At 33.1% G+C, this 27153-nt stretch overlaps 1 protein-coding gene across 1 annotated transcript in view; it reads left to right on the top strand.

The window, feature by feature from the left end:
* Positions 1 to 27153, top strand: part of EPHA3 (EPH receptor A3) — a 357487-nt gene that overhangs the window by 294179 nt on the left and 36155 nt on the right. The window contains exons 10-13 of the mRNA XM_068545605.1: positions 8878 to 9003; positions 14949 to 15134; positions 22558 to 22619; positions 24289 to 24498. Coding sequence (XP_068401706.1) covers positions 8878 to 9003; positions 14949 to 15134; positions 22558 to 22619; positions 24289 to 24498 — 584 coding nt within the window. The remainder of the gene's footprint in view (positions 1 to 8877; positions 9004 to 14948; positions 15135 to 22557; positions 22620 to 24288; positions 24499 to 27153) is intronic.

Genomic DNA, 27153 nt, shown 5'->3' with positions numbered 1-27153 from the left:
CCCACACACGGCAACAAAGAGTAACCCCCACTCCCCGTAACTAGGGAAAGCCTGCACGCAACAATGAAGACCCAATGCAGCCAAAAATAAATAAATAAATTTAAAAAAAAGTGATATCAGAAAAAGATAATGTCTGATTTTATTTGTTATTTTAGAATATTAAAAAAACCTTCAATAATATAGTGTGCTAAATGAAAAAATATATCACCATTAAGAATCCATGTCCCAACTGGGGATCCTGTGTAAGTCACAGGCGGCTCTCCGGGAGGAGCTGCCCGGAGTGGACGCGTTGGAGGTGCCTGTGACTCTACGAGTTCCACCTACCCATCTCTATCCATTCTGTCTGGGTCAGGTTACCTGTGAAAGGCTGAGAAAGTTTTATTTAGCCGTGTGGCTGACAGGGTCTTGGTGCTCCGGCCGGGTGTCAGGCCTGTGCCTCTGAGGTGGGAGAGCCGAGTTCAAGACATTGGTCTACCAGAGACCTCCCAGCTCCATGAAATATCAAACGGCGAAAGCTCTCACAGAGATCTCCATCTGAATGCTAAGACCCAGCTCTACTCAACGACCAGCAAGCTACAGTGCTGGACACCCTACACCAAACAACTAGCAACACAGGAACACAACCCCACCCATTATCAGAGAGGCTGCCTAAAATCATAACAAGGTCATGGACACCCCAAAACACACCACGGGACATGGTCCTGCCCACCAGAAAGACAAGATCCAGCCTCACCCACCAGAACACAGGCACCAGTCCCCTCCACCAGGAAGCCTACACAACCCACTGAACCAACCTTAGCCACTGGGGGCAGACACCAAAAACAATGGGAACTACAAACCTGCAGCCTGTGAAAAGGAGACCCCAAACACAGTAAGTTAAGCAAAATGAGAAGACTGAGAAACACACAGCAGATGAAGGAGCAAGGTAAAAAACCACCAGAACAAACAAATGAAGAGGAAATAGGCAGTCTACCTGAAAAACAATTCAGAGTAATGTTAGAAAAGTTGATCCAAGATCTTAGAAATAGAATGGAGAAAATACAAGAAACGTTTAACAAGGACCTAGAAGAACTAAAGAGCAAACAAACAATGATGAACAACACAAAAAATGAAATTAAAAATTCTCTAGAAGGAATCAATAGCAAAATAACTGAGGCAAAAGAATGGGTACGTGACCTGGAAGATAAAATAGTGGAAATAACTACCACAGAGCAGAATAAAGAAAAAAGAATGAAAAGAATTGAGGACAGTCTCAGAGACCCCTGGGACAACATTAAATGGACCAACATTCGAATTATAGGGGTCCCAGAAGAAGAAGAGAAATAGAAAGGGACTGAGAAAATATTTGAAGAGATTATAGTTGAAAACTTCCCTAATATGGGAAAGGAAATCGTCAGTCAAGTCAAAGAAACGCAGAGTCCCATACAGGATAAATCCAAGGAGAAACATGCCAAGACACATATTAATCAAACTATCAAAAATTAAATACAAAGAAAAAATATTAAAAGCAACAAATAACATACAAGGGAATCCCCATAAGGTTAATAGCTGATCTTTCAGCAGAAACTCTGCAAGCCAGAAGGGAGTGGCAGGACATATTTAACGTGATGAAAGGGAAAAACCTAAACCAAGATTACTCTACCCAGCAAGGATCTCATTCAGATTTGACAGAGAAATTAAAACCTTCACAGACAAGCAAAAGCTAGGAGAATTCAACACCACCAAACCAGCTTTACAACAAATGCTAAAGGAACTTCTCTAGGCAGGAAACACAAGAGAAGGAAAAGACCTGCAATAACAAACCCAAAACAATTAAGAAACTGGTAATAGGAACATACATATCGATATCTACCTTAAATGTAAATGGATTAAATGCTCCAACCAAAAGACATAGACTGGCTGAAAGGATACAAAAAGAAGATCCATACATATGCTGTCTACAAGAGACCCAGTTCAGACCTAGGGACACATACAGACCGAAAGTGAGGGAATGGAAAAAGATACTCCTTGCAAATGGAAATCAAAAGAAAGCTGGAGTAGCAATTCTCAGATCACACAAAATAGACTTTAAAATAAAAACTATTGCAAGAGACAAAGAAGGATACTACATAACGATCAAGGGATCAATCCAAGAAGAAGATATAACAATTGTAAATATTTATGAACCAACATAGGAGCACCTCAATACATAAGCCAAATGCTAGCAGCCATAAAAGGGGAAATCAACAGTAACACATTCATAGTAGGGGACGTTAACACCCCACTTTCACCAATAGAGAGATAATCCAAAATAAAAATGAATAAGGAAACACAAGCTTTAAATGATACATTAAACAAGATGGACTTAATTGATACTTACAGGACATTTCATCCAAAAACAACAGGTTACACTTTCTTCTCAAGTGTGCATGGAACATTCTCCAGGATAAATCATATCTTGGGTCACAAATCAAGCCTTGGTGAATTTAAGAAAGTTGAAATCATATCAAGTATCTTTTCCAACTGCAACACAATGAAACTAGATATCAAATACAGGAAAAAATCTGTAAAAAATACAAACACATGGAGGCTAAACAATACACTACTAATCAACCAAGAGATCACTGAAGAAATCAAAGAGAAACTTTAAAAATACCTAGAAATAAATGACAATGAAAAGATGACCCAAAACCTATGCGATGCAGCAAAAACAGTTCTAAGAAGGAAGTTTATAGCAATGCAATCCTGCTTCAAGAAACAAAATCTCAAATAAGCAACCTAACTTTACACTGAAAGCAATTAGAGAAAGAAGAACAAGAAAACCCCAAAGTTAGCAGAAGGAAAGAAATCATAAAGATCAGATCAGAAATCAATGAAAATGAAATGAAGGAAACAATAACAAAGATCAATAAAACTAAAATCTGGTTCTTTGAGAAGATAAACAAAATGGATAAACTACTAGCTAGACTCATCCAGAAAAAATGAAAGAAAACTCAAATCGACAGAATTAGAAATGAAAAAGAAGTAACAACTGACACTGCAGAACTACAAAGAATCATGAGAGATTACTACAAGCAACTGCATGCCAATAAAATGGACAACCTGGAAGAAATGGACAAATTCATAGAAAAGTACAACCTTCTGAGACTGAACCAGGAAGAAATAGAAAATAGAAAAAGACCAATCACAAGCACTGAAATTGAAAGTGTGATTAAAAATCTTCCAACAAACAAAAGCCCAGGAACAGATGGATTCACAGGCAAATTCTGTCCAACATTTAGAGAAGAGCTAACACCTATCCTCCTCAAACTCTTCCAAAATATAGCAGAGGGAGGAACACTCCCAAACTCATTCTACGAGGCCACTATCACCCTTATACCAAAACCAGACAAAGATGTCACAAAGAAAGAAAACTACAGGCCAGTATCACTGATGAACATAGATGCAAAAATCCTCAACAAAGTACTAGCAAACAGAATCCAAGAGCACATTAAAAGGATCATACACCATGATCAAGTGGGGTTTATCCTAGGAATGCAAGGATTCTTCAATATATGCAAATCAATCAATGTGATAAACTATATGAACAAACTGAAGGAGAAAAACCCTATGATCATCTCAATAGATGCAGAAAAAGCTTTTGACAAATTTCAACACCCATTTATGATAAAAACCCTCCAGAAAGTAGGCATAGAGGGAACTTACCTCAACATAATAAAGGCTATATATGACAAACCCACAGCCAACATCGTTCTCAATGGTGAAAAACTGAAACCATTTCCTCTAAGATCAGGAACAAGACAAGATCGTCCACTTTCACCACTATTATTCAACGTAGTTTGGAAAGTTTTAACCACAGCAATCAGAGAAGAAAAAGAAATGAAAGGAATCCAAATCGGAATAGAAGAAGTAATACTGTCACTGTTTGCAGATGACATGATACTATACATAGAGAATCCTAAAGATGCTACCAGAAAACTACTAAGCTAATCAATGAATTTGGTAAAGTAGCAGGATACAAAATTAATTCACAGAGATCTCTTGCATTCCTATACACTAATGATGAAAAATCTGAAAGAGAAATTATGGAAACACTCCCATTTGCCATTGCAACAAAAAGGATAAAATACCTAGGAATGAACTTACCTAAGGAGACAAAAGACCTGTATGCAGAAAACTATAAGACACTGACGAAAGAAATTAAAGATGATACAAACAGATGGAGAGATATACCATGTTCTTGGATCGGAGGAATCAACGTTCTGAAAATGACTCTACTACCGAAAGCAATCTACAAATTCAGTGCAATCCCTATCAAACTACCAACGGCATTTTTCACAGAACTAGAACAAAAAAGTTCACAGGTTGTATGGAAACACAAAAGACCCCAAATAGCCAAAGCAATCTTGAGAAAGAAAAATGGAGCTGGAGGAATCAGGCTCCCTGACTTCAGACTATACTACAAAGTTACAGTAATCAAGACAGTATGGTACCGGCACAGAAACAGAAATATAGATCAATGGAACAGGATAGAAAGCCCAGAGATAAACCCACACACATATGGTCACCTTATTTTTGATAAAGGAGGCAAGAATATACAATGGAGAAAAGACAGCCTCTTCAATAAGTGGTGCTGGGAAAACTGGACAGCTACATGTAAAAGAATGAAATCAGAACACTCCCTAACACCATACACAAAAATAAACTCAAAATGGATTAAAGACCTAAATGGAAGGCCAGACACTATAAAACTCCTAGAGGAAAACATAGGCAGAACACTCTATGACATAAATCACAGCAAGATCCTTTTTTACCCACCTCCTAGAGAAATGGAAATAAAAACAAAAATAAACAAATGGGGCCTAATGAAACTTAAAAGCTTTTGCACAGCAAAGGAAACCATAAACAAGACGAAAAGACAACCCTCAGAATGGGAGAAAATATTTGCAAATGAAGCAACTGACAGAGGATTACTCTCCAAAATATACAAACAGCTCATGCAGCTCAATATCAAAAAAAACAAAGAACCGAATCCAAAAATGGGCAGAAGACCTAAATAGACATTTCTCCGAAGAAGATATACAGATTGCCAACAAACACATGAAAGGATGCTCAACATCGCTAATCATTAGAGAAATGCAAATCAAAACTACAATGTGGTATCATCTCACACCACTCAGAATGGCCATCATCAAAAAATCTACAAACAATAAATGATGGAGAAGGTGTAGAGAAAAGGGAACCCTCTTGCACTGTTGGTGGGAATGTAAATTGATACAGCCACTATGGAGAACAGTATGGAGGTTCCTTAAAAAACTAAAAATAGAACTACCATATGACCCTGCAATCCCACTACTGGGCGTATACCCTGAGAAAACCATAATTCAAAAAGAGTCATGTACCACAGTGTTCATTGCAGCTCTATTTACAATAGCCGGGACATGGAAGCAACCTAAGTGTCCATCAACAGATGAATGGATAAAGAAGATGTGGCACATATGTACAATGGGCTATTACTCAACCATAAAAAGAAACGAAATTGAGTTATTTGTAGTGATGTGGATGGACCTAGAGTCTGTCATACAGAGTGAAGTAAGTCAGAAAGAGAAAAACAAATACCATATGCTAACACATATATATGGAATCCAAGAAAAAAGAAAAAACGTCATGAAGAACCTAGAGGCAAGATGGGAATAAAGACACAGACCTACTAGAGAATGGACTTGAGGATATGGGGAGGGGAAAGGGTAAGCTGGGACAAAGTGAGAGAGTGGCATGGACATATATACACTACCAAACGTAAAATAGATAGCTAGTGGAAAGCAGCTGCATAACACAGGGAGATCAGCTCGGTGCTTTGTGACCACCTAGAGTGGTGGGATAGGGAGGGTAGGAGATAGACACAAGAGGGAGGAGATATGGTGATATATGTATATGTATAGCTGATTCACTTTGTTATAAAGCAAAAACTAACACACCCTTGTAAAGCAATTATACTCCAATAAAGATGTTAAAAAAAAAAAAAAAGAAATTGAAGATGACACAAATAAACCGCAAGATAGCCCATGCTCATGGATCTAAAGAGTTAATATTGTCAAAATGGCCCCAGTACCTAAACCATCTATAGATCCAGTGCAGTCTCTATCAAAATTCCAATGGCATTTTTCAGAGAAATAGAAGGAACTATCCCGAATTTCATATGGAATTACAAAGACCTCAAATAGCCAAAGCAATCTTAGAAAGCTGGAGGCATCACACTTCCAGATTTCAAATTATATCACAAAGTTATAGTAATAAACACAGTATGGTACTGGCATAAAACAGACACATAGACCAATGGAGCAGGATTGAGAGCCCAGAAATAAACTCATGCATATGGCCAACTAGGGAGCCAAGAATACTCAATAGGGAAATGATAGTTTCTTCACTAAATGATGTTGGGAGAACTGGATATTCATTTGCAAAAGAATGAAACTACACCATCATCTTACATCACTCGCAAAATGTAACTCAAAATGAATTAAGGACTTCAACATAAGACCTGAACTTATAAAACTTTTAGAACAAAAAGAGAGAAAAAGCTCATTGACATAGGTCTTAGCAATGATATTTTTGGATATGAACCCCAAAACACCAGCAACAAATGCAAAAATCAACAAGCATTACTACATTAAACTAAAAATCTTCTGCACAGCAGAAGAAACAATTAAGGAAAAGAAAAGGGAACCTATGGAATGGTAAAAATATTTGCAAACCATATATCTGATAAGGGGTTAATACCCAAAATACATAAGGAGCTCAACAGCAAAAACCCAAGCAATCCAATTAGAAAATGGGCAAAAGACATGAATAGACATTTTTTCCAAAGAACACATACAAATGGCTAACAAGTACATAAAAAGGAGCTCTGTATCACTAACCATCAGGGATATGCAAATCAAAATCACAATGAGATACTGTCTCACATCTGTTAGCATGACTATTCTCAAAAAGACAAAAGATAACAAATGCTGACAAGGATGTGTAGAAAAGGAAATCTGGTGCACTGCTGGTGGGAATGTAAATTGGTATCACCAATATTGGAAAAGTATAGAGGGTTCTCAAAAAATTAAAAATACAACTACAATATGATTCAGCAATCCTACTGATGGGTATATATTGAAAGGAAATGAAATCACTGTCTCAAAGGTGTATCTGCACCTCCATGTTTACTATAGCATTCTTCACAACAGTCAAGACATGGAAATAACCTAAGTGTCCATTGACAGATGAATGGATAAAGAAAATGAGGTATATTTATAGAATGGAATATTATTTATCCATATAAAAGAAAGAAATCCTGCCATTTGTGACAACATGGATGGACCTTGAAGGCATTTTTCTAAATGAAATAAGCCAGAGAGAGAAAGACAAATGCTTTATGAACTCACATGTGGAATCTAAAAATATCAAACTCATAGAAACAGAAAGTAGTATGGTGGTTGCCAGGGGCTGAGGGATGGGGAATATGGGGAGATGTTGGTCAAACAGTACAAGCTTTCAGTTAGAAGATGAACAAATTCTGGGGATCTAAGGTGCTGCATGATGACTCTAGTTAACATTATTGTATTGTACACTAGGAAGTTGCTATGAGAGTAGAGTTTTAACATTCTCATGCTAACAACAACAACAATAAAGGTAATTATGAGATGAGGAATGTTTTAATATTATTGTGGTAAATATTTCACAATATATATGTGTATCAAACGATCACATTGTACGCTTTAAACCTACACAACCTTATGTCAGTTAAATTTCAATAAAGCTGGGAAAAAGTGACAGAAAAAAAAGAAAGAATCCATGTCCCTTGCTAAAATGATTTTACTAATATTATTCACAGTTATGAAAATTAAAATTCAAAGTCAATATTATTAGTATATATACTGTGGCAGTTAAATTACAGTGTCCTTTAATGTTAGAGCATGTTTATGTACTTTAATAGATTTTAGGTTTCCTTTTTAAAAATTTAGTTTTCTTTCAGAGAAAGTTAGTTTCTTGAACATTCCAAATTGTTTCAAATATGAATTATATTTCCAAATGATAGGAATTTTATTAATATTATATCAAATCCAAAATGATTCTCCTGTATCTTTTGTCTGTGCTATTTTAATTGCAGAACATCATGAAAATTTTTCACCTTCAGAAAAATTCAATAAATAAATATACTATGAAGAAAGTTTATATTTAATAAGCTATAAATATGATTTATGTTTGGAATTTAGCTCCTTACCACAATTATTAAACTTATAGAGAACACTTATATTGCTTTTAACTATGTTGAAAAGCTACATAATAAGATTTCAGTTAATTGAAGCTATACTAGTATATACATATAATACCCATATTATGTATACGTAAACTCACAGCTTAACGTAAATCTATAATTGCAGTGGGGAATTTTGATTGTGACTGTTAATAAAAGCAGAATAGTGTCAGATGAAAGACATGCCGTTTTATATCATCTAATTACATCAGCTATTCCGCCTTATGAAAGTATGTCACAAGCTTTCCTTTATTGTCACATGTGGCACTGTAATAGATATTTGGTTACTGCACTGTTTACAGAGTCACAAATGTGTGATAGTGTGATGGCATTCACCCACTGCTGCTACTGGTAGTAATTACTAGGCCTACTCAATTCTGAACCATTTTTCTCTCCTCAAGAACCTCCCCCTTGAATGTCCATTTTCCTTCTAGTGTTTTTACAGAGAAAGTTCCTTGTGGTACCTCTTTCTGTTTCATTATGGTTTAATGTCATGGGGATTTTTTTTTAAACCAATAATGTTATCATAAATTCTCACACTAAAGGTTTTATAAATGCCTTTCTTCCTCAATGCCTTTCTTCCTTTCCTTAAACAGTAAAACTTCCAGGTCTCAGGACTTACGTTGACCCGCACACTTACGAAGACCCTACCCAAGCAGTTCATGAGTTTGCTAAGGAATTGGATGCCACCAACATATCCATTGACAAAGTTGTTGGAGCAGGTAACCACTGCAGTAATCCCACTGTCAACCTAGTATGTTAATTACAAATCTACAGCTATGCATAAGAATGCTGCCTGAAATTGACTGCTCAGGTTCTCAGGCCAAAGTATATTGCTATGAAACGGGACATTTTCTGATTTCATGATGAAAGGCAGGCAGTAAATAAATGAAGGAGTATTTAATGGAATGTAATGATTTCAAAGGTGCCAGACCTACAGACTCAGAGACCACGGCCAGCTTTCTATTCATTGAATTTCAGAGGAGGCAGCCGCAGCGGCTCAGTCTCTCCATGGCTACGCTGATCATGTGTCACAAAGTCTGTCTGGCTAAATGGGGATAACAGGATAAAAGTGTGTCTTACTTTAAATGAGCCCACTAAGTGAAAATTTTGATTTGTAGGAAAAAAGTAATTCTAGAATCTTCTTTGGAATTAAAAAGCAAAAGCAAAGCAAAATAAAATAAAAAATGACATATTTTATACAAATTCCATCACAACTATATTGAGAGGATAGTTTAAATAACGTGAAGTGCTCCATTTTAATACTTGCTTGTAATGGTATATAGTTTTAAAGTATTTGTGTTAAAGCTTGTTTTCATATAGACATACTTTTGTTCTAATTATTAATTTGCTCAATCACAAATTCATTAACATACACCTAGGAGTGTTAATAAGTGTCGCAGTTGCATATTTCCAAAAAATTATAGATATTATTAATAGCAGTTGAGTATTTCCAAAAAATTATAGATATTTATAAAATAACAGTATTTTATACAATTACACATAAACATATGGCATTCACAGAATATGCAGTGTGCATCTGAATAAAACTACTACTCAAAAGTAAAAATAAACAATATTGTACAATAATTGTACACAGTCATCTCATTCTTCAATATTGCTCTAAAAACAAACACAAACTAGTTATGTCTATGTGGGAAATAGAGTGAAAGACTGAAAAATGAACTTTTTGAATTATGCATACCATATCAGATCACATTCTCTACAAGTACTCTATATATGACCGATGCTTTTTTACACAAATGTGCATATAATTTTCTGTTTCTTTTTCTATGCACTAAAGAATTATTTATAACTCAAGTAGTGTTTACTATTCAAGCAGGATAATCTGAGTAATTCATATATTATCTAAATAAAATGATAGTTTCGTAAATCTTCTCTTCTAATTTTCTTAATGTTATGTTCTCCTAAAATTCGCATGTGCAGGTAATATGAAAATATGAAACTAGCAATTCATAAAAGGAAACTAGAATAAGTACTTCCTTTTTCACAATCTAAGACTTAAGAATATACACATTCACTGTACATCTACGTTAATTCAGCCTAAATTAATCCAGATATATATTGATTACTCTTTCATTTGTATAGTTCTGCTTTGTCAACTGCTCCATGGTGCAGAGGGGTTTTGCCATGCTGGTTTTAATGCTGCCCCACAAGAGTGCACTGTGCTCCAGCATGGAAGTTGCAGTAGCATATGCAGCAAAAGACTTTGCACACTCAACTGGAGAATGTGATGAGAGAAGGTCAGCCAATGTCCAGAAGGTCAGACATATTGTGACCTTGAAATTTGGGGCCTTCTGCATTAATAAAAGCTTATATATACAGATGTTATTGACAAAGCCAGGTATCTAGAACATAGTAGTGTGAGACAAAGCATACTCATTAAAAATGGTATCTGATCAATGAGATAAAGGGAAAGGTTATTTCTACTGAATCACTTAATAATCCTTGACGCTCATTAAAGATTAAAACAGCTCCTCTTTTTCCTTTCTTTCTTCAAACATATTTGTAAAAAATTAGACATAACGCCCATTTTCAGAGTTTTGCAGCCAATAGTCTCATTTGCCACCTTAAGGGCTATAAAACTGTGCCTATTTTGTTTGCAAATATACATATCTTCAAGGTTGGTTATGCTTCACCTGGAAGATTTCTTTATAAAATACACTCCCAATTCTAGTCTGTCTTGATTAGCCTTTAAATGATTTGTCATTACCAAGATAGAATATGAAATCAAGATTTTGAAGGCTATCATTTTTTAACATTTTGTTTTGTAAAATTTTCAATGTCTACAAAAATAGATGAAATTGTAAAATAGTATAATGAACCTGCATGTAACCATTTCTATAGCAACTTCAATCACAATCCACTCATGACCAGCCTTCTTTTATACTCTTACCCACTTCCTATACCTTTTAAAATTAAAAAAAATAATGTCCACAAAAAATTAGTAATCATGCTAAATTGATTAGCACCTATCTTCTATTGTTAAAAGGCTGAATCTTTTATTCAATGACAGAACTTTCACAGTCAATTAAATATACAGGAAGACTATATGTGGACTAACTCTTTAGTTTTCTGTCAAAAATTTTATACAAAGAAATAGGTATAACAGAAACTCTCATTTATACATTGAATAACCAGAAGAATTATACCCATATTGCAAATTACAAAATTAAAATTGAGGCATGAATTAACTTTCTCAAGGTAGTATAATTTTGTTAGTGAGGAATTCATAATGACCCAAATTCCTAATTTTATTCCTCAATCCAACCATTATTTCAAGGTTTCCTGAAGGTAGAAAATATTTAATTCCTATTCTGTGCTAGATAGTCACATGATTTTAATTTTATTAGACTTTTAAATAAGTATTATTATCTCCATTTCACCAGATGAGGAAACAAAAGCTGAAAATTTGAATGGCCCATGATCACATAGATATTAATTAGGAAGCCAAAATCTGAAGCTTGTACTTTTCAACTTCAAAGTTTATGCTAGACACTAGTGATCACAATAGTGCCTTCTAAGATTTTTTTGAAGATTAATCGAGATAATTCATGTATAGTGCTTAGCTGACACAACAGCATTGTTCAGTGTGTCTTTTTATTATTCTTCTCTTATTAAAACAGTGGAAGGAGAATGGGCTTTGACTAGTGCAGAGGGTCATTCCACTTAAACACAAGTGCATTATTTCCTGTTTTAAATGAAATTAGCATAAGAAATTTTATTTTGAGCAATTGTGCATTATGTACCTTAAATCAGAATACAGTGTACCCATTCTCATAAAGCATATTTTATTTCAAAGGGCAAATAAACACTGATGCACTTAATTATTTAAAAAATCAAGTAGTATCTTCTCAAATGAACTTCTTGTAGCTGTGCTTTTATTTAGAAATGACAGGATCTAAATTTTGTTTCTTACAGGTGCAAAGTTAATTGAACCATGTAAAATTGGCTAGATGGAAAACTCAGGCATTGCGTTTGTCCAGTCTTTGTTAATTTTTCCAACACTGTTCTTTTAAGAACAGTAATTATAAAGAGAATTGAATTAATATGTAACATTTCTATGTCTAGTATAATGTATTTGTGACAATTTCTAGTATTTATCAGATAAAATAATCACATTTCTAAATTTTATGATTTTTTAAAAATACTAGCATTACTGAAGCACCATTTTCTGAATTTCGAAGGTAGATAACATGTCCATATGTCCAGCTCTCCCACTGAGAACAAAGGAAGAAACTAATTGGGCCACTTGAAATTCAAACTCTTCCCCTTGATCTCCCTAGTGAGGTACTTTCACAACATTCTTTCCTTTACAAATACTTGTCCAATATGACATTAAGCTTGTTATCACCGTCATCATCACAACCATCTCTTTTTACATTAACACAGAATTTGACATTTTAAAAAGAACTTTAGTATTTACTCTTCACCTTGATCTAACTCTTAAGAAGTAGATAGATATTTATCCTTCTTAAAGTAGCTTTGAACTCAGAGAAGAAAGAATGACTAACACTTAGATGGCACTTACTATGTGTCTGGCTCTCTTCTAAGTGCATTCTATGTACATTAATTCCTTTAACTGCACAAACATTTTATGAAGTAGACAAAATTGGTGTCCCAATGTTATAGATAAGGAGACAAAGGCACAGAGAGGTTAAGACAGTCACTCAAAATCACACAGATAATAAGTGACAGAGGCTGAATTAGACCCTAGAGAATCCGGCTTCAGAATCCATGCTCTATCTCACAGTTCTGTACTGTCTGTCCTGTAAACTAACAAGTGACTTGTCACTTAGAATAAACGGTCATGACTTCCAAATTTAAAACACAATCCATTACACCCTATTGATCCATGATAATGGCAGAACTTTTTTTTAGAATATGAAAATTCATGATGGATGCCTCCTTATGGTTTGCCCAAACTTAATGTTTACACAAAGTGAACTGGGGTTTTGGGCAATGTTCTGATAGCCCTGCATAAAGAAAGAAACTCTTAGTCTTGTTTACAAATTTTAGCAATGATTTACTTTGCATCATAACTTCTCCTAATGCTCACACATCTATAATGGCATATTCTTCCTTTGATTTAAAAAAGATCATTGAATGTTCTCAAGTTCTGCCCCGAATTCTCCCCATAATCCTAAAAAACACTCTAGCTGCAGATATTACTATCACCTCTACTTCCTTGAGGGGAAGAAATTAGATCTGCCTTTATTACCATTATACCTCCATGTTTTTCATAGTATCTGCAATACTGTTGCCAATTGATGAATATTTATTAAATAAATGTATGAATACCTGCTTTTGGACATTAAGTGACTTTGACAAGTTACAGTACAAATCATTGTTTTGATAACAGTGGCAAGACTGGATTCCTGAGCAAGGGAGGGTCAAGTCTAAGGGAGTTTAGAACTTCCTAGAGAGAAGCAAGTCATTTGTAGGGATGCAGTTGATAAATCATTAGGACAACCTGCTGCTTTTGTGGGTTGAAGGACTTACTTGGATGAAAAATAGAGAAGTATCTCACTACTTGACACCTTCTTTCTGGCTGACCCATGGGACATGGGCCCTGTACAAAAACTCACAGTGAAAAGGTTGGACCAAAAATGTTTTTCCACTCCACAGAGAGCCTAAAAATTGATGATGTAATTTTTCTTTTCAGAAAGACCTTTCATTTGCTGTTAAAAACTATTTTTTAAAATGTACAAAATCCATCTAATAATCCGCACAATATTAGGATTTCTTCCTTGAATGAGGAACAATCAGTACGTGGCACTACTTTATGGCAATCACTGGGGCAGCAGTGGAGACAGAGAAATGAATGTTAAGGGTCTCTGCTCTCAAGGAGCTCAAAATCAAATGAAAGCGTTATGGGTGAATCTTCTCAATAACAATGTATGTGACGATGGTGACCAAACTAGTTCTAGGCAATTTTATATCAATTAAATTAGACTACGTAAAAGTCAGCAGCACTCCATGTTCAACAAATTCTGATTGTGCATTTAAGACAACTTTTTTTATTGAAGACATTGGATCTAAGAAAATATTTCTACAGTAATTCTTTAGCTATGATTCAATACTGTTAGATTATTTTTCTCTTTCCAGAGCCCCAGAGAACTTTACAACTAGTATGTGAATAATACAACACACCGTACTCCATAAAATGACTTGATAGCTTATTCTTTTATTCCCATTTTCAGAGAGCTGGAATTTATAGCTAAATTGGCCCTCGTAAAAACAGAATACCGATAAACATCTGAAATTTAATCCAGTGTTTAACCCATTATATTGGTGCTGGTGCTGGTTGATTATCCTGAGGAAATGGCAGCTATGAGAACAAGGAATGAAAAAATCTAATAGATATAACTTTTGACTTCCCTCTTATTCTTTCATATGTCATCATTCATAGTGTAGTACTTCAAAATACATGAGGCTTATCACAAGGTCCATTTTCCACCAGGGTGTGGATGTCCTGGGGTTTCTTATTACCATCTTCCAAAATAATCTGGAGGCCTACAAGTGTACATCTTGCAGGTCAATTATTGAATTGGAATTATTGAGAGAAAACAGTTGCTCCCTACTGATGATTTTTTATAATATAATTTCTTACCTTTTCTTGTTTTGTTCTTCTGCATTCTAACAGGTGAATTTGGAGAGGTGTGCAGTGGTCGCTTAAAACTTCCTTCAAAAAAAGAGATTTCAGTGGCCATCAAGACCCTGAAAGTGGGCTACACAGAAAAGCAGAGGAGAGACTTCTTAGGAGAAGCAAGCATTATGGGACAGTTTGACCATCCCAATATCATTCGACTGGAGGGAGTTGTTACTAAAAGTAAGTGAAGTCATAAGACTGATTTTGTGTGTGTTGAGCAGAGGTTGTTTAAACCCAAAGTCAATAATTTAAGAATTTTGGTCTTTTTTTCATGAGTACCTGTTAGTCCTAATCAAAAACAAAGCAACATAAAACAAAAAAAAAATCAAAAAACAAAAACAAAACCTCAGTGTTTAAGGATTAACATGTATTTCTTTGACAGGAGACCAAAGACATTTAACTAGTATTATTTTGACAGTGCTATTCTAGACCTTAAAAAGCTTTAAAAATTTAGGAGCTAAATATTGGACTATAGTAATACATGCTGATTAAACTACAGTTAAGTGAACTGTGTAGAACTTTCTGCGATGTAGAGTAGCAAGGGTAAAACAATGACTCAATTTTGACAGAAATTGCTGGGAACTCCCGGCTAGCTGCCTTTTCTTTTATTGTTCACTAGTTTCATCTAAGCTTCCAAATATTTCCCCCCCTGGCTTTAGGGAAATTATGAGAGTTTTGGGAGTGCTTCTGAGCTGTAAAGATTGGAATCATATTAGACCCAAACCCTTTTCTCCATTCTCTGTGGATTTCAAATAATTCTCATCTAGTGTCCCAGATGGATTCTTGACTACTCTGGGGAAGCTCTGGCTTACAGCCTGCGACAGAGATCTGAACTTAATTTCCATGATGATTTCTCCATCCAGGCTCAAAAGGGATCCCATGAGACAGATATGTGATTTTTGGCTCCAGTTCCAATGAAAACCTCTTGAGAATGCTCTGAGATGTTGTTTTTCTCAAGATTTTGGGGCACAAGATGAAGAATAAGCTAAATTGGCAGTAGCAGACTTCTTAGAGTGAAAGACAGCATATGGCAGGGAATTTGGCATCCTTTAGGGGATAATTCATTGGCACCATATTTACATATTCTGTGGTTACCAACAGACATTGCACATTATATTTTTCACAATGATATTTTTCTTTAACATTATGTGGCGCACTTTCCAGATGGCACTAATACCTATTATCATTTTTGTATGAGTAAAAAGGCAATTCCTTACTCACAATAGCATGGTATAATTGAAATATACTTTGACTTCCTTTAGAGTTTTTTAATATAATAAGCGTGGTTAAGAATTTAGCAATGTAGGAGAACTTAACCATAAACTATAAGCCCATATTAAGTCTTGTTAGAAGCATATTTTTCCCTCTGTACTCCTAAAAATGAGGCTACATTAGTTGTAACACTAAAATCATTTCTGATGAAAAATGTCTTTTTGATTTTAAAAAATGAATAATAAAAATACTATTAATATTTAATAATAAAAATTTTAATAATAAAAATACTAAGGATTGGGAAAAAGTATGAAATATTTGTTCCTTCAGGGCAAGACCATATCTATAGAGTATCCTACTTAATATCCTTAGAACTATAGAATCATGTCTCACTGGGTTTTTAATAGTCATTTAACCTTTTATTTTCCTCCATATCTTTCTCACCAAGTGGTTGTCCTTCAGATCTTGAGCCCATTGGGAGAGGAAACTCACTTGTACTTATGTATCCATTCTTCTTTTAACTCTCAATTTTCAAAATTCTCAATTTTTTTTGTTCCCAGTGTCATGAGTTATTATTATACTGTTTGGTTTTGCTAGCTGTTTCCTATAAGTTCATTTACTGAATGATAAGCAAAATTAAACCATAATTATTGTGGAAGATCTTCTTTAGATATAAAGATATATATAATAAAGATATATATATATAAAGAAGATCTTCTTTAGATATAAATGGAAAAATCAAATATGAATTACGGTCACCTGGCAAAGAAATCCATAAAACAACCCCTGAGACCAAAATGCAGGAAAAAATGCATTAAGAAAAAAAAGGACCTTTAAAAATCACAGGTATTATACATTAAATGTCTTATTCAAGTAGGAGTCTGTAACATTCTAATATGAATTACAGCTGCCTTATTCTTAGAGTGAAAGTTCTAAATTTCATATATCTCCTTGGTCAAATAAGCATGCAAGAGACTGCCAAATCTGACTATGTAAATCCGAGTCATCTCATACAGTGCAAGCATAATAGAGTAGCAGACCTAGAATTAGATTTTGAACTCTTTTAGTGGCATATTTAAAAGCTCTAAGTCTGACACCCTGTTACAACTGAGAGGAAATAGAAATGCCTTAGAATAAAGTTAATAAGTTGTATTTAATATATAAACAAGGCAATTTTGTCACCAAATAAATTATTTAATCCACTCCTATCATTTTCTTTGTTTCCTGAGAGTATATGACTGCTAAAACAATCTACCTGCAAAGTTCAGAAACACACACGCACACCTAGAGATACAGAGCTTATAATTTAATGAACAAATTGTATTTAAAGAAGAAAAGAAAGCATATTGGTATCTGAATTAAGAATCAGAGGGTCAGAGTTCAAATTCTGATTCAACTCTACTGGTTTGTGAGACATCTGACAAATCAAACCACTCCCAGAGACTGACTCTCTTCACTTGTAACATGGAATTAGCAGTTCTACTTTACTACTTCCAGGTCCTTGTAAGATCAAATAAGACTCCATAAGAATATGTTCTTAGGTGGAACAGAAGTATGCAATCTAAATTACCACTTCTGGTTGAGTTTGAGAAGATTTTACCAGTTAATCTGGGAGTGTAGAAGAAAATTCTTGAAAACAATTCCTTTTTGGCTCAAAGATAATTTTTTAATATTGCTATTAATTATGTGCTTTGAAACACTAAGTCTATTATAATGTATCATTTTCAAGTTAGAGAAAGGCCTTTATTCAATAATTATATTTTCATTCATTTGAATTAAGCCATAAACAGTTTTAATAGTGTGGTTTTGAGCTTGATGGTCTTAAACAAGAGAAGGTGAGAGAGTCTCTGATCTTCAAAGTAACAGAAAGCTGGGGGCACAGTCCTGCTCAGAACTTGGTACTAACATGTGTTATCAATTTTAGTTGAAGTTCAAAAAGATGGAACTTGTTTTTAGCAAATGTTTGATATTTCTGCCATCACACCATTAGTCAAAAGATGTTCAGACTCCATCCGAGAAGACTTTCCATTGGTCACTTTTCACCTAGTGTAATAGAAGGAATTATATAGGATGAGACTGATGTGCTTTTTGTTGTTATTTAGGGATGGATTATTTTCTACAAATTAAAAAATAATAATAATGCAACTTAACTGTAACCTTGTACTATTGAGGAAAGGCATGGGCAGACCATTAAGAGGATTTCTAACGCTGAAAACACTTCTGTATTGGTGTGAGTGTCCACTACACACCAAAAGCTTAATCATTTGTTTGCATTGTCAGCACATATGATAAGGAAATATTACTGGAATAAGTTGTCATTCTTTAGTGACAATGCCAAACTGTTTCTATTTCTTGTTTGCCTCTCTCTAAAGCTTTTCTTCAGCACTTGTCTCAAGTCCATGTCATATTTTTTAATAGACAATACAAGGGAGAGTAGAAATATTGTTCCTGTCCTTTCCTTAAAAGTATTAATTTCATTTCAAATTAAGCATAAATACATTTAAAAATTTTAAAGTCAGCTTAATGTAAACTATTCGATGTGTTAAGATTAATAGAGTATGGCTGGTTAAGGAAGAGTTGGAGAAAGTACTTCTTAGCCTGATTTTGAAGACAGAGACTATCCTTAGCTAGCCTGAAATAATAGACATGATATGATCTATTCTAACTTGCACTCTGTTAGGAGCTGGATTTAGAACTACAGACAAACTAGAGTTGGTCCCTGCCCTGGTTAACTCATAGACCAGTGGATGTAATAGGGATCATTCTTAACAAGAATTATGTCCTGATTAAAATGGAATTTGGAAAAGATTGTCCTGTATGTTTATATGTTTTAATGGGAAACCTGCACAAAAACACTCTAATTCAGTTCATTACAATATTTCTATCAGTCAGTTAGTTATAGTACATGGAAATCTATAACCAAAACATTTTCTAGTTTCTAACCAAAAGTGATTCAAATCTTCTTTCCTGAGAATAGTGAGGCATATTTTGTCTATTTTCTTCAATTTTCCTTCTCCTGTTTATACTTTTTTGCTTCCACCCTGATTTGATTACATGATACTAGTAATGAGTACTGGCTGCTAAGGTCAAAGATTTTGATTTTATAAATCCCACTCGTGTTGGAGTGTGTATAAGTCTTAAAAACAGACAGACTATGTAAGACACAATTACTGTTAGTAGGAATTGATAGCATTTCCTTTGGAAATGAATTACATTTCAATAGTTTATAACATTTAAATCATTGATACATATATTTTATGTTTGAATGAAACTATTTTAATCTAAGACCAACATTTATTTGATAATTGCAATAAAAATTTCTATATATAGCTATATATTTATCACATTATCCTGCTGGTTTTTTTTAATAGAATATGTGATTAAGAAGGCGGTGAAATAGATAGTGCTGAACTTGGAATTCTTAGACATTTTGAATCACATTTGTTCTGTCAGCAAACAAAATGATTAGTAAATATCTCTGAGCCATTGGGGAAATGAACTGATTGTAAGAGACTGATGTGCTTCCTTTAACCCTTTAATTATGGAAGATCATGATTTTATCTATACTCATAAATCAATTTAAGAACAAAAGCAAAATTCCACTGCACACTTTGTTATGCTGATTTTTGGTGGAGTTTCATTTCAGCCAAACAACAATAATTTCATTGATTTTAATATATATACTCAGATGTATTTAAGGATCTCTGAGGGCAGTGAATGATATAGGTTCTTGAAGAAGCTGATAATGTCATTTCTAAATCAAAATACACATGAAAGAATGTGCAAACTTTGACTGAAATACATTGCATCATGTTCAGATGAGCTGGTATTTTATAAATAATTTCCAACTACATTTAATACATATTAGAACTAGTTCTCACCACTATTGCACTTTTCCTTTAACTCTGTTTATCATAATCAAAATCACAAGGAAAAGTAAGTGAAGATTCTGCTTTCCAAGGTAGAATATTTGATTCTGTTTACTTTTTGTCTGTACATTTGGGTTTGCTGAATCTTTGAACTTAATGCAAAGCACATTTTCAGACTTGCCCATCTTAACTGATGGGTTTACAAATACCTAAATTATAGAGCTAAATGCAGCCTGGTCTGATTTCTGAATGGTCATGGGGCTTTGGCTTAATTGACTGGTTTGATTTTTCAGCTACTTTTATTTCCCTTGCCAAACATTTTACCAGACATGCTAACAAGAAATGAAATGGTCGTAAGGCTGAGAGCCAGAAGGAAAAGAGTGATAAGCAAAGGTCTGGGTAGTATACAAACAAGGTAACTGGCCACTGTAATTGAGAGTTGACTGTGGGAAACAATATATCTGTAACTACATTCAAGGGCTGCGTTGGGTTTTGCGAGCACGTTATTCTTCCAAGAATTATATTAAGGAAGAAACATAGACACTTATAGTGATGTGTGGAAAACATGCATGTGCAGGATTTCACTCATTTGATTATTCATTCATTTCATTTCAGATTAGTTCTCTGGGGTCAGTTCTTAGGTATTTATTTACCAGTTCAGGAGAAATAGAAGTTTCCAAGGAAATGTTGAATTTTCTCTTTTTTCCTGAATATTGTTAAATCAAAGCTTAATTAAAATTTTGAAAAAGCAAGTCTGGAGGCTCAAGGTTTTGACTAAAATGACTTTTCAGACATTATCAGATTATTTTTTGAACGTGTGGAAAATTTTATTAACATTAAGTTTAAAAAGCTTTACACCAGTGTTACACCAAGGCATGTATAATGTTTGATATATTACCCAAAATATATAACTAAATCAGTGTCTCAGTTGACAATAAATTGCTGTGTCAATTTCTTTTTACATATATGAAAATCTAAGAAATTTTACAGAATTTAAATAATTTCCTCACCCCTAAATAAATAAGACATACAGCTTAGTATATATTCGCATACTAAACGTAGTAAGCGTCAATATAATCTTCACGGTACTAAGCCATAATTCACAACCAGTATGAATTAAGAGTTTTCACCGATGAAAGGAAAAAGAAGGAAAGAAAGCTATTTTCTGGCATCAGAATGGCACACAAACCATGATGTAGAAGGAACACATGAAAAAAATCATGCTTGCTCTACAGTGAGGTGTACATGGATGTTTGTTTAAAATCTATTATGTGCTCAAGGTTTTTCATGCTTAGTCAAGACTTAATGCAGGTCTTCTAGACTTGGAAGAGAAGGGAGGTTTTTTTTTTTCTTTTTGTAAAAGGATAGATTTATAGTTAAAACAATATCATAGCAACAATAAGGGAAGTTAATTATGCTGTGGTAATATGTGTAGGCTTTGAAATTGGAGTTACATTTTACTGTAATAATTTCTGAAAGTGCTGTAGTCTTCAGAGTCATTCTTTCAATTTGGAATGATGCATAGAATTGACACCCAACAATTGCCTCAGTTATTACCTATAGTTGAAGATTTATTCTATTTGTAGATCTATGTATCAGTATACTTAGCACCTTTGTGTCTTTGTGTCTAATGCTTTTTCCTATTTTAAATGTTTCCCTCAGGGTACATTTCCAAAAGTAACAGCATAATATATTCAGGTTGCAACTGCTGGCTTTATACTTATTAGCTGTGTGATGTTAATTACCCTCTATATATTTCAGTTTTTTTCATGTAAAAAGTGGAAATGATGATAATTAATGTTAGTATATGTAAAATAATTAAACCAGCACCTTGCACACACTAAGTACTGTACAAATACATTTAAATGCTTGTTAAAATGTTTAATGATGTTTAAGACCCATATTTCCAAAATGGCTATTACAAGTTACTACCAAGAGCAATTTTATTTTTATTTTTCTTTTAAGCATAGCATGGATTTTATAATTTTTAATGTGTTAATTGAATACAGATTATAATTATTAGTCTTGTTCTGTCCAATTCACATATAGGATCCATGAAGGTAGGGACTTTGATTTACTTGCTTCTGACTAACCAGCACAAGAGAAAACACCTAGCATATAGCTCTGCATATATCTGTAGAGAGTGTAAATGACTGTGGAATTCCTGACTCTATCTTGGGCTTGAAGACAGAAATATTTGATTTTGTAGTTCAGCTAAAATGCAATTAGAGTGAAGAAAAGGGCATATTTTGTGTTTAAGGAAAACCATACCAAAATGCCAGTTTAGATATCATATAGGTCATAGGCCCTTTTCTGAAAACCAATCTTTCTCGATTTTTTTTTTTTTTTTAGTTTTATTTTCTATTGAAAGCTGGTTTTCTTTTTAATTGTAATTTGGCAAAATTTGGAGGACAGAGAAAAATTCATATTTTTTAATGCATTAAGTGTATCAAAATGTATTATATATGTTCATTGCATGAACTCTACTGATGATTATACATTTATTATTTACCTATACCTAGGTAAACCAGTTATGATTGTCACAGAATACATGGAGAATGGTTCCTTGGACAGTTTCTTACGTGTAAGTAGAAGATTTTATACACATTCACATATCTCCACCTTATCTTTATCTGCACACATATATAAATGTGGAATAAATTGCTGAAAATGATAGAGATAACCTCTAATATTATGCTAAGCAATTAGATAATCAAAGTTTTAAGAAAACTGAATTTTTTGGGACTAAATAGCAAAAGGAAGACTGTAAAATTACATTTTTATCTTGTAACATCCAAATGTCAATCATTTATATTTTTAAAACAAATTTGTGCAATTTTCTTCAGCCTTTTTATTCAGACAAGATTCACATTGGTTAAAACAAAAATTTAAAGATTCTAAAGTAAGACATAAATAACATTGATATGAGACAGAAATATTCATTTCTTTATTTAAAGCAACCTCCATCTACTGTAAGATAGAAGACCTTCTATCTCTCACATAGTACTGTCCACTCACAAACTAAGCATGTGCTATAATGCCTAAGTATTCTCAATCCAGAGATATCATTACTTATATATCATAATATATACATACATATATACATATATAACATATATTTACATATAAATTTCAGTTGTTTACATTTAGAAAATTTATGTTTTACTAATATCAGCAAATGTTACATTCAAAGAAGTTCAGTAGATTTACAGAGTACAAGACACTGTCAAAAAAAAAAAAGACACTGTCAATCACCAGTCACTACAAACAAGGGATAAAAAAAAACAAACACAGACCCTATCCTCAAGGTGCTTTCAGCATTATATAGACAGGGATAGATAGATAGATAGAGAGATAGATAAGATATATAGTATAATTCATAATCATGGAGGAAAATACTAATTTTTCTATGAATAAGAAATTATATTATTTATTTTAATATTCATGAGCTGAATAAAGGTTTCAGTAACAATTATTTTCACAAACATATTTCAAAAATGAACATTTTGCAAGTCAGGTAATTCAAAATATTATAATAAATATTCTTTTAAAATTATAATAAATTTTCCTCTGAAATTATTGTTTGTTTAGATATTGCTAGACATTAGATTTTATTTTTTATATATCTATGTATGTATGCATGCATCTATCATCTATCTATCTATCATATAAACTGTATAGTTCTATTTTAATCTGAGTAGATTAGAAACTTTTCTAAATCCAGGACTATTTGAATTTATCTCCTATTGCTTTCAGTTTTATGACCTATAACTCAGGGTTGGGTAGAAAAACAAATATTCAGTAAATATTTTTGACTAATTTTGAACTAATTATCTATTATGATAATTAAAGATGTAAAATCTACTATATTTGAAGCAATTAATAAAATATAGGAAAACAAGAAGAAAGAATAAACGTTCAATCAAACCAATAAATACAAACCTAAAATAGCCACAGGATCCATTTTATTTTTTTGTTCGTGACCTTAAAGTTTCTGAGAAAGAGTTTGTCTCATCAAAAGACCAGCAAAGTTCTAGTTTTGAACCTGAAGTTAAAGAATATTAAGCTACTTCTTGCTACAAAGTAATGTAGCTACTATGCTATTTTGTTTTACTCTTGCATCTATTTAGTCCTGGCTGGTGTACTTAAAACTAGAATGTATATACTCTACAATTCAGTATGTGAAATTTTAATCAAGATATATCTTAGGAAATAGAAACACACCTTAACTGTACATTTGAAATACTTCTCAGAAACACGATGCCCAGTTTACGGTTATCCAGCTGGTAGGGATGCTTCGAGGGATAGCATCTGGCATGAAGTATCTCTCAGACATGGGCTACGTTCACCGAGACCTTGCTGCTCGGAACATCTTGATCAACAGTAATTTGGTGTGTAAGGTTTCTGATTTTGGACTTTCACGTGTTCTAGAAGATGACCCAGAAGCTGCTTACACAACAAGAGTGAGTAACTCATTTTTTTTTCTTTTATCTTTGTTTAGCAACTTGTATTATGTTGACTGACAAATAAATAGAAATCACATCCCAAAATGTGTTGTCAATTATATCTTCCCCCATATGAAACTTATCCTTTAAAAGTAAAATATTGTTACTTATTCTGGGAAAATAGATGGTCACTGTCCATAAGGTGAGTAATGATATTAATTCTGAAATTCCATACGTTGGTTCAATGATTCTCCCAAAAAAGGCAGCAAGGTTCTAACATGTCTAAAGTCTTATTGACCTATGTTTTTGTCATGATTGAACCACTGTTAAGAAAAGATTGAATAAATTCTTAGTACCCCCATCCAACTAGGTATAATCTTAAACCATTTTAAAATTAATGCTTACATGAGTAACACATATTTACATTATAAAAATTTTAAGACAAAGCAATAAAAAGGAGAAAAGTCATCTGTAATTATGCCACCCACAGAACATTTGTAACTTCGTGAGTCAGTTCTTCCAAATTTTTTTCTGCATACCTCTATATACAGACATATGCATGAATAAATAATTAAAATTAGATTATTCTTAATGCAAATTGTATACTTCATTTCTCTTCTTGGCAATATACCTCTTGAATATATTTCACTGTCAATAAATAATATTTGTTTTTACTTTTAGCTGTTTAATATATTCTATTTTCTAGTTGTATCATTTTTTAAACCAAATCCTAATTAGTGGGCAAATTATTATTATATCTATTTTTTCAAGATATTTTACAAATGTGTAAATGATATATCTGCATTCATAATTGTTTGAATCTGATGATTTCCCTCTAATATATTCCTAAAAGTAGATTTTCTGTGTTAAAGAGTCTGTGCCTACTTTAAAAGCACATTTCAATACACTCCTAATAAAATTAGATATTATCGTTATTTTTAATATTTACTTACTAATTGTGAGGAATTTTATCTGTTAATTTGCATTCCTTTGATTCAAAATGCATTTGATTATTTCTTCTTATGTTTTTTGGCAAATTTCTTTGACATATTATTATTTTAGAGAAATTTTTTTTATGGAAGGAATTTTTAAAAATAAAAATATGATAATCATGGCTAATGATACTACTCAAAAATAACCAGTTTTAACATTTTAATTTTATCTTTCCATAATATTTTTCTATGCATTTTCATATAAAAAATATTTTCAGTTCTGCATATGGTGAAAAAAAAATATCATAATATGTATATTGATATAAAAAATGATTTCCACTTAATAAATCCAGTATTTTCTTTATATATAAATTCAGTGTCATTTTGTAATCTGCCCTTTTTAACATGAAATATAAAATACAGAATTTTCTGGATGATGAAATATTCTTTTTACAGTATTATTAAATAACATATAGTAGTCCATTTTATTCATGTACATAATTTATTTAGCCAATGTACTATTAACTGGGTAGAATTCTAATGTTTTGCTATTATTAACAATACCTTGATGTACATCTTGATATATAATTCATGCCTATCATTACCTCTTCAGGATAAATTTCTAGAAAATTGGTGAGTCAAAATATGGACAAATATGTGAAGATTTTGGTACATGAATTGCCTAATTGTTTTCCATATAGTTTGTTATCACTTTTCATTTTTAGTGACAATATATAAATGAGGCCATATCGTTATACTCTCACTAGCCAAGAGAATGAGCAGTTTTTAAAAAAGACGTTCAGCTTCTGCTGCTTTCTTCTTGTTTAATTATAAGAGTTTATTCCTGATTAAACAAACAAACAAACAAGCAAACAAAAATTCTCATTCTTTTCAGAAGTCATCAACCTCAATAACTCTATTAACAGCCACAAAGGTTGTCACATGGCAACTATATCTCACTCTGAGAAAGAGCTCAATATGCAAGACTGAGTTTCATCTACAAGTAAGGCCACAGTGATAGAAACACAGAAAGAAGCTCTGTGTGTCAGATATATCCCTAGACGTGTTGATTTAGAAGTTGGAACTCTCCTAATGGCTTTTACCCTTGTTTGCATTTCCCGTTTTCAGGTATACTCTATAGCAGATTACCTTTGTTCATGAATCTAAGTGTTTTTAGAAACTGTGTTCTGCATAAAAATGTTGCTGTTCTTAAGAACACAGTTCATTAGATTAAGAGCAAGAGAAATTTAAGAAAATTGTATACCTTGCAGCTAGTTGAATTAAGTTTAGAACAGTGACTATTCCTACACAGCTCTGAAAACTTGATAAAATTACAAAACTTGGGTATCTTGATAGTGCTTTTTAGTGCTCTTTCTCTGATCACCAGAAAAATTAGTCAGCCAAAATTCTGCAGCAAAGCATTTTTTGTGACTAAATTATTACTCTAGGGGACAACATATGCAACAGATGATAATATATAATATTTGTTGTCTGGAAGAGAATGTTTTTTATTCTACTCACTGCTACTCTGCATTCTAAAGATATTCTTCATAACCTTCTGCTACTATTTGAGCTATTGACACACTCCATGAAAAGTATTCTTGCTAGCATTATCTCTGTTACAAAAATCACCTTATTCAAGAAATATTTCCAGTTCTCATAGGAAGTATTTGGGGAAAAAGGCCTTTATTTGAGTTATTCTATTTTTCGGTAATTCATTCAAGTTCTAATCTCTCTGTTC

The sequence above is a fragment of the Eschrichtius robustus genome, chromosome 6, assembly GCF_028021215.1.
Source record: "Eschrichtius robustus isolate mEscRob2 chromosome 6, mEscRob2.pri, whole genome shotgun sequence".
NCBI classification, from domain to species: Eukaryota; Metazoa; Chordata; class Mammalia; order Artiodactyla; family Eschrichtiidae; genus Eschrichtius; species Eschrichtius robustus.
Note: the sequence above shows the minus strand (reverse complement) of the source record. Positions and strands in the feature narration are given on the sequence as shown.